The sequence below is a fragment of the Pteropus alecto genome, unplaced genomic scaffold (genome assembly GCF_000325575.1).
Source record: "Pteropus alecto unplaced genomic scaffold, ASM32557v1 scaffold177, whole genome shotgun sequence".
Lineage (NCBI taxonomy): Eukaryota > Metazoa > Chordata > Mammalia > Chiroptera > Pteropodidae > Pteropus > Pteropus alecto.
In genome coordinates this window covers 5645427-5654357 of record NW_006442207.1, presented here as the reverse complement: position 1 = coordinate 5654357, position 8931 = coordinate 5645427, and the positions used below count along the sequence as shown (strand labels likewise).

At 45.9% G+C, this 8931-nt stretch overlaps 1 protein-coding gene across 2 annotated transcripts in view; it reads left to right on the top strand.

Annotated features, from left to right (window-relative positions):
* The first annotated feature begins 2795 nt into the window (after nt 1–2795).
* ACSL5 (acyl-CoA synthetase long chain family member 5) overlaps nt 2796–8931 on the top strand; it is a 40376-nt gene continuing 34240 nt past the window's right edge. The window contains exon 1 of one of the 2 annotated variants that reach the window (XM_015596330.2): nt 2796–2907. Coding sequence is in view for 1 of the 2 variants with exons in the window: in XM_006920856.3 (XP_006920918.1) it covers nt 3331–3349 (19 nt within the window). In the remaining variant the exon portion in view is untranslated. Of the gene's footprint in view, nt 2908–2953; nt 3350–8931 lie in introns of those variants that run through there. The other variant, XM_006920856.3, reaches the window with a different exon arrangement.

Sequence of the window (8931 nt, the reverse complement as noted above, 5' to 3'; positions counted from 1 at the left end):
CTGGTTGCCTGTGGCCCTGGGTCGGGTCTTGCCTTGAAGTCTAACTGGTTGTGTAATTCTGAGAGATTTTTCTCACCTGAGGAAATCTTTTGTTTCCACCTGTCATTTTTGTTTAATAGTGATACCTTGTCATCTTCAAGATTTTGGAATCAAGAAGGGTGACTAGTGACCTCAAAATGGAAAGAGAGTATGATCAGCTGACCAGTGATGCAAAAGCAACTCTTTCTCCAGGACCTTGCTAAGACATGCGTGGTGCAGGCTGGATCTAGAATTTTGCATTTGAAATGCGACCGAGCTAGACTTGTCCCTCGGTGTAGGCTCTAGAGCGATTTGCCTTATTTGGTTGTTCTGAGACATTCTAATTCTGGAGGGGTCACTGGTCCCTTCTAGAAGAAGGCCGATCTCTAAATGGCGACCTTTGCTTATTTGAATCTTAAAGTTACAGCTTGAGTAACAATTAGAGTGGCTTCTCATTTTTCTCTCTAAATTCAGGGAGCACTTTTTCCCTCTGTTATCTAGATCTTCCTTTTCCTATTGCGATCTCAAGGACTCTGCCCCCAAAGCAGGTGCAAAGTGCTATCGCCCCCTTTTTCTCCCTCTGATGTATGAGGTCTAGAAAAAGTTATGCTTGTTAAATGTAAGCTTTCTTAGCTGAGGGCTGTTTTTTTTAGTTCCTCTTAAGCCCATTGCATAACAATCTCTCGTTTTAACCTTTTGCCAAATTGTACACTTCTCATTGTTGGAGGTTACTACTGGTGTTTGGACAGGTAACTTCTACCTTTGAACCTCCATTGCAACAGGTTCAAAGGTTCCAGGGGGAGCTTGTTGGCCACGTTCGGGACAGTACACATTGGCTTCAGGTGTGGCCCCACCCCAAGAGCTGTGGAAAAGGGAGAGGTGCCTGACTGGTGCTGAGCCAGTGCGGCCAGCTGTGCGGGCTGCCCTTCCAGCGCCCAGGAAGTGAGAGTATTCTTACAAGGTAAGCTGCAATAAGGCTGCCTGCTCTAGAGTTTACATATGTATGGGAGAGCTGAGGTGGCAGTGGTTGCAGGGAGGAAGGTGGGACATGTATATATTCTTAGCCTGAGTCTCGTTCACAACATGAAATGATATTTGGTTGAGTCGTAATCTCAGCTGACATACATGGGAGCCAAAGGAAAACAGAAAATCAGTTGGAAACCGGTGGAGACATCCGAACACTCTGAATGCTGACGGGGGATAGACTGGGAAGAGAAAGTTGTTAATTTTACTAAATGTGACCAAAACAGACTTAAAACCTTTCAGGGTTATAGACAAAGCCAAGATGTGGGTCTCCTTCATCTTCCATTCAGAGATTTCTGTATCAGTACGGTTCGAAAGGGCGTTCGTCAGCTGTAAGAGGTAGCTATTCCCATGGAGAAAGATGAGGGGAAGGGAGATCTTAGCAGACACTCTACTAGGAGCTGGGGTCTCTACTAGGTGTGCGGCATGAGTTATTTTAGGGGCTCACCACCTCCTGTAAGGTAGCTGGTGTCTCTCCACAAATAAATAATGTATCTCCGGGCTTCAGCAGAATGGTCTGGGCTCCCTAACTAAGAGGTGGCATGGCAAGGAGTCAATTCCTAATCTATCTTTTACAACAGGCTGTTGCATGATGCAGAATTCTTGTGTGTTGCCAAATCTTCCATTATTCTCTCAAGTCTTGGGTCTGTCATTCATGTGCACATAGGATTGGATAGGAATACAAGTCTGCTAGAACTTTAGAAGGTCCCAGAATCTTCTGAATTTGAGCATTTAGTCCTGGAGGAAATTAGTGAAAAAAAAAAGAAAGGCTTCTCTTCTCCTGGCCCTGAGCTTTTCATGCGGTTGGTAAAAGAAGGCAGCACCCCGGCGAAGAGCCTGGTGGCATTAGAGTGGCTGAGACTTGTCGCCCATTCTGACATCCTCTGCTCTCTGCTGGAGGAAGCTTCCTCTTGGGGAGATGAGCTGCTGAAATTAAGCAAAGCCAAATGCACCTCCAACCATGAGATGCCCCAGAGGATGGAAAGGCAGGGGCACTACCCTCACCTTTCTGCGTTTCATCTTTCTCCCGTGTCTGAAGTGGGCTCCCATGAGGCCAAGGGACCGGCCCATTTTCTCCAAGATTGTGGCACAGCTCACCCTGGCCTTTTTAGTTGGACTCTTTTAAGCCCTCCTCTCTGTAGAGAGAAGGAATTCTGATCTAGCTCTAGTAAAGAGCCGGCTGGGGAAAGTGCTGCTTAAGGCTGGGCTGTCAGTGGGATCCTAGGGAGGGGTGTGGGGCGGGAAAGGGCAGAACTTTTTATTTCTGCTTCCAAATCTAAGGACAGCCACAGCCTTAGGTGAATCCCATGAGACTACTCCAGGTCCTGACAGCGTGTAGACCAATCCTCACGACCCTTTCGGGGGCTCCGCACGTTCAAAATTCTTTTAAAATAATGAAAATTTATTTGCTTTTTCTACTGTCATTGTCTCGTGTGCGAGCAGTGGAGTTTTCCAGAAGCTAAAAGATGTGGGGTCGATGTGACAGCTGATGGCTTGTGTAGTGTTAGGATATAAAATTTCCCCAGTTTCAATTTGGGAGGTGAGGGAAGCAGCCAAATGTATTTTTCATTTAAAGTCTGAGATATGAAAAGGATGAGCTCGGTTGTCAGAGGAAAAGAAAAAAGACTCTCCTGTCCCCGTCCCCGTCCCTGCCTTTCCTGACCTGATTGTTTTGTTGGCTTTATCAGAACTTCCGGGACTGAGGCAGGTATGCCGGGATTGGAGACGGGGTGACAGGGTGAGGGGCTGGGCCGTCCTCCGGGTGCTCCAGGGGTCTCGGGAGGAATGTGAGGGCTGAAGTGCCTCTGGCTGGACCTTCCTGTCCTGGGATTCGAGCGCGGGAGCAGAGCCACTTCTCTGACACTGGTAGTCGGGGTGGGGGGGGCACCTCCTGTCATTTATTCTTTTGTTTTTCTTTGTTAGGAGACAGTTAAAGGGGAAAAGGGTGAAGTGTATGGCTGTTGTTTCAGCCCTTAGGGGCTGGGGTTAAAGTGTTTGCAAACCAGCCAGGGTAGTTTGGGCAGCTTTCTTCCTCCTGGTCAGATACTTCCACTTTCAGTTGTGAAAGAAAAACCAGGAAGTGAAGTCCCCGAGCACGTTAGGAAGCCCGGCCACGGCCTGACTCCGGACAGGGCGGACGGGGTGCTCTGAGCTGTGGCCATCTGCCCGCATGAATGTTCTGAAGCCATCCTGTCCCTGGAGAAAACAGGGGTGAGGAGGAAGAACAGGGACTCGTGTGCCAGGAAGAACTCGGAGCCAGGAAGCCCCATTTGCTGGAAACACCAAGAGATGTGGCCCCCCTCACAGGGTAAGGGGACCAGGTAGAGGGCAGGACAGGGCGGCATTTCACCAGGGCTCTTGTGAGCACGGGGCAGAGGCCAAGTGGGTACGCTGAGCCCCAGCTTCCGCGAATCTAGAGTTTGCTGTGTCCCAAGCACGTGTCAGCACTTTCTCTGCCAGGTGTCTAAGGCACATCTTTAAAGCCTCCTTTTCAGGAGGGGCGAATACGAGGAGGAATGGGAGGCACAGATCGCATTTTCTTTCTCCTGCCTCTCTTGGGGGAGGTGAACCACAACTGAGACTTGTTTTTCTGGGCTCCGGCATCTGCCACTGCTTCCCTGAGGGCTGGGGGACCCCTTAGTTTTCACGGTGGACTTTGACTGCTTCCTGGGGTAAGAGCTGATGAATGGAATAACTGGTGAGACGGTTTGTGGTGAAGTTGGCTCTGTTTCCAGGGCTGGAGCCACAGGTTGAATCTAAGGTGAACTTCAGGGACATTCAAGGAGTGAGCGTTGGGAAGGGTCTCCACCGGGACTTGCCAGCTTCTGCGGACAACAACCTTTCTCGTGGTTTGAACAGCGGGACTGAATCTATAGATTCAACATGTAGGTGATTGGTCGTCTCTAACAGAGGCAGTCTTTAAAAATAATAAAATGAGACGAGACTAAATTTAATCTAGCTTCATTTTAAAATAAGATTGGTTTAGTTAGAAAAAAAAAAATAGAATAATCGCTTTTGCTTGATATCCCTGTCTCTGTATTCCAGCACAGGACTTACTCTCTGCTGTTTCCCTCTAATTCACAAGTATGAGCTTGAGCATAGAATAAACTTGGAAGACATGGTGTAAAATTTTGCAAGCATCACTGTGTGCTTAGTACAATAAAAGGAACAAATCCTAAATAAAATAAGAGTCACAAATGCTCATAGAACAGGCGGATAACAGAGCTATGTAAAGTAGATGGTATATAAAAATATGTAGGTGGTGGGGACTCTGGCAAAATGTAAGGCAGGGGTACCCCAGAAAAACACATTTCTTTCTTTCTATCTATCTGTCTGTCTGTCTGTCTATCTATCTATTTACAAACAGTATCCAGACCAAAGAGAATGTTTCAGCCAAGTATTTGGCTAGGTTCTGACCTAAAATGGTCTTCTCTCTCAGGTTGTATTCTAACTCTTTGAGGACAAAGATATCTACCAAAAACAAACGAACAAAAAAACCATGTATTGTTTAGGGCCTAATTGCTAAATATACAGTAAGGGCCATAGATTCTACAGGAAGTGTGGGGGTCAGGGAAGGAGAGAGGGCTGGGGAATGGGTGGAGAGAGGGAAGATGAAGCCAGTTAAGCACCAGGTCATTAGTAGATACATTTATATTTGATTAAGACAACCTTATGAGTTGGATGGTTTCACCATTTTGTGGTTGAGAGAATAGGCTCAGAGAGGTAAAGCAATTTTCCCGAGATCACAAAGCAGCCAACTGTCAAACTGGGACTGAAGCTACAGTCAGTGTGATGCTAAAAACATGCTCCATCCATTTATGTGTAGAATTAGCCTTTCTTCAGATTTCCTAGAAAATTTCATTTGTAAAAAGATTTTCATGTATGATGCAGATATAGAGTTCACATGTTTATTAGATATTTTTCAGGTTGACATTTTTATAGAACAGCAAATATTACAGCTACTGTTCATTAAATATTCTCTATGAGGCAGCTCTGTGCTTACTGTTTTATGGGGCTTTTCTCTTTTGATATTCAAAACAGTTCTGTGAGGTAGGTACTTTGTTTCATAGATGGGGAAACCAAGGCTTAGAAATAAAGAAACTGGACACAGTATGAAGAGATCGAACTTTGACTCATCGAGTTCCATTTCCAATGAATAGTTGGGTGCATGGGCCAGCGAATTCGAAGCTGAGAGAAATTCTCCTGTGAAAATCCTCCCCCTTCAAATCCATAGAGACAAAGTAGACTGATAGTTGCCAGGGACTGGGAAGGAAGGGGAATGGGGTGTCGCCCTCACTGCTTCATGGGTCAGGGCTTCCTCTGGGGGAGGGAAGAGCTTAGGAGCGCGATGGAAGTAGTGGTTGCACAACGCCGTGGATGGACCAAGTGCCACTGAATCGTTCGCTGTAAAATGGTTAATTTCGTGTTACGTGAATTGCACCTCAAACGAGGAAATCCTCCCACGTCTAGGCAGGATTTGATGATATTTTAGAAACCAGGAATGAAGTTTCTGCTCCTGTCCTTCTAAGAGGCCTGGCCAGCAGAAGCACTGACCATCCTTTGGGGTGCGGCCTGAAGTGACTTTTGTGCCGCATCCCGGCAGCATCCTGCAAGGGTGCCATGTCCCCAGCAGCCCGGAGTTCGGCCATCATTGCTTTTGTCACACTCTTCTGTAAACTGTTCTGGGTCTGTTTCTCCCCTATGGGGGTCTGCGTCCTGAGGTCACGCATGGAGTCTTGTCACTCACTCTTCCTCCTGGTACAGGGCCTGATATCTTCCAGGCTCTTAATTCATGTTGTTTGAATAAATGCACGAGTTTTGGAAGGTCAGGCGGCCCTCGTACTGCTCTGGCCAGGCCATGGTACCATCACTCCTCGGGGAAGTTGGTAGTAGATCTCTGGGTTTCCATGTGTCATTCTATTGCAAGAGTTATGAGGTTGTGAGGGGCCTGTGACAGGAGTGGCAGGGGAGGCTGGGGGAGATGGCTAGGCCAGAGCTCAGAGGTGTGCCATGTCCTCCCCGACTAGAAATCCTCTGTTTAAATAAGAAAGAGAAGTTGTGAAGACCTTCGCATGTAAGTTGAAGGGCAGTTATGGTATGAAGACCATGATCACCTCTTCTCATTTGGAACATCTCAAAATAGAACATCTGATATTGACAAAGACTTAGAAATTGAGGTAAGTAGAAGAGAAGAAAGGGAGCTAGTCTGCCGAGGACCTCTCCTGTACCCCCATGTACCAGAAGGTCCACCCACAGGGTGTCCTTGAAGCAGGGATTATCTCCTGCCTCTTCTTATGTGCAATTGAGGGAAACATGCTCAGAGACACTAAGTAAGTGTCCCTTGGCTCACACATCTAGTAAGTGCTAGTCTGTTGCTCTGGTACTTGGAAAGGAAATGGCCTTGAAAGTTTGCCCTTAGAAATGATAGAATTGGCAATAAAGTTTTTTGTTGGCAATTTGAATCTGGTGACCCCTGACCATTGCTGAACCAAGTAATGCAAGAGCTGATTCTGCAGATAGCCCAGGTGGGGATGACTCTTCCTCAACCTCTTGCATCACCCTGTCTATCCTGGCATGGATGACAGGGACCTGGCACTTTGTCCAGCCTATCTTTCTACAGGCACTCTTATCAAATCCAGTGAACTTCTGATACTGGTATTCCTGACCTCGGTCCTCTGATCATTCACTTGGTCAGCAACAGGCTTAGGAAGGTTTGGGGAGTGCTGCTGAACTGTGATTTCTTGGAAGCATAGCAGTAGATCAAGGTTGACTCTGTTGATCTGTGATCCAGTTGGATCTGTCACTGCCTGTCACCAGCCTGTCTATGAGTGGCTCAATGGCTAGCCAATGCTGTCTTCATGGACTGAGTTATTTGACCTAATGAGGGCTTTCCTGTTAAATACCACTCAGTTCACCTGGCCAAGGCCTGGCCCCCCAAGGTGCTCTGGTGTTTGTGAAATGAAAGGACTCCAGTGGTGTCGTGTCTACACCAGGCCCCAGACACTATTTCATGCAGACTTCTTGAAGGCTTTTTTCCATTTTTCCCCCCTTTCAACTAAAGATGGATCCTCTTCCTCCACCAGAAACACTTCTTCACCATTTCCTTCCCCAAATGTCCCGCTTGTCCTGCTTTAGTGCCTGTAGCCATACTGCCTCTCACCCCACATCTGGGCCCCTTTGGCCCTATGACTAAAACTGTACCATTGCTCTGGTTTCTTATATGCTAAAGAAATGAATGAAAAATGTTTCTGCCCCCAGAGCTGCTGCTCAGACTGGCTTATCTCCCACTGAGAAGCTTAGCACACACCATGAGCACTGGGAAAAGGGTATGTGTCGTGTGTGGCTTAGGTGGTGGGAGAGCTGTATTCTCAGGTGTAATCACATGAAATACCACCGGCCAAGGTGGGGGAACTTTTTAAGACAGCTAGCTGCCTGAGTCAGAGGTGGGGTAATTTGAAGTTGTACACTTTAGGGTGGTGGGGTTTTTTTGTTTTTGTTTTTTTTAAAGCATGCATATTTCAGATTAAGTGATAACTAACTACCTACTCTCAAGTGTCACCTTCACAACGAGACCTACTCTAACCTCCTCCCCCCACACCCCAATTAAAACTTACTCCCTTCTGTGCCCTCAGTCCTCCTCCATAATGAAAAATTATGGACTGACTTTTTATTTCATAGTACTATATAATCTAGTTATTTTTCAGGCTTGTTGTCAAACTCCCTCATGAAACACAATCCCATGAGGGCAGGGTTTTCGCTGCTGTCTCCCCCGCACCGACAGTGATGCCCAGTTCACAGTCAAGCCCTTAAATATCTTTGTCTGAATGAGCGAATACTCAAACCTTCCTGGAAAATTCATTTGTGATTTCCCCTCTTCCATCTATCTTTGCCTATGAGGATTATGCCTTCAGAAACACAACGCATACATATTGTCCAAGTAATTTTTGTCTTTCTACTTGGTACTATATCACAGAGAGCTTTCCATATCAGTGTATGCAGATCTGCTTTATTCTTTTTCATACCTGCCAGGAGTTCCACTGGGTAGAAGTACTCTAACTGGTTTCATTACTCTCCTATCAAAGAAGGCTTTCCTAGTCTCTGGCATTGTAAACAAGCCTATAGAGTTAATGATGAATAGAATAGCCAGTACTTGAGCCTATGCATCAGGCATTGTTCTAAGTACTTTATAGGTACCTTAACCCCTCTAATCATGGTGACAGCCTTCTGAGACAGATATTATTGCCTTGTTACAGATTAGAAACCACAGCAGGTTACCTATTCTAGGTCACAAACCAGATGACCAAGCAGAGTTTGCACCCAAGTCATCTGACTCAGAGCCCACATCCTTCACTGGTACCTTACACAGTCATAAGATGCACTTGACTGAACCGATGTCTTTCTACAGGATACGTTAATAATGGACTCATTAGGGCAAAGAGCACACACTCCAAACTGTGGTGGAGGGCGATGAGTGCTTCTCCAGGAGGCACCGCCACATCTGTGTTTCCACAGTAACTGCATTTTACAGTTTCATCATTGCTAATCTTATGGGTGGGGAAAAGGCGTTTCATTTAAACTTGCTTTTTTTTTTTTTTTTAACTATAAGCAAAGCCTTTCTCTGGTTTGAAGTAATCTGTTTTGCTGTGAACTCTCTCTGTCCTTTGTTTTACTGGGTTGCATTTTGTTTTTTATTGATTCCTAAGCATTGCTTATTGAGGAATTGAGCTCTTTGTCATAAGTATTTAATACTTCTCCTAGTTTGTCTCTGACTTTGTCTTTGGTCTCTTTTCTGTAGGGCAAATATTTTTTTAAATTTTATGTAATTGAACTTTCCAATGTTTTTCATTTATAGCTCTAGGTTTGTGTCAGTCTTGTCTTCTCCATGCCAAG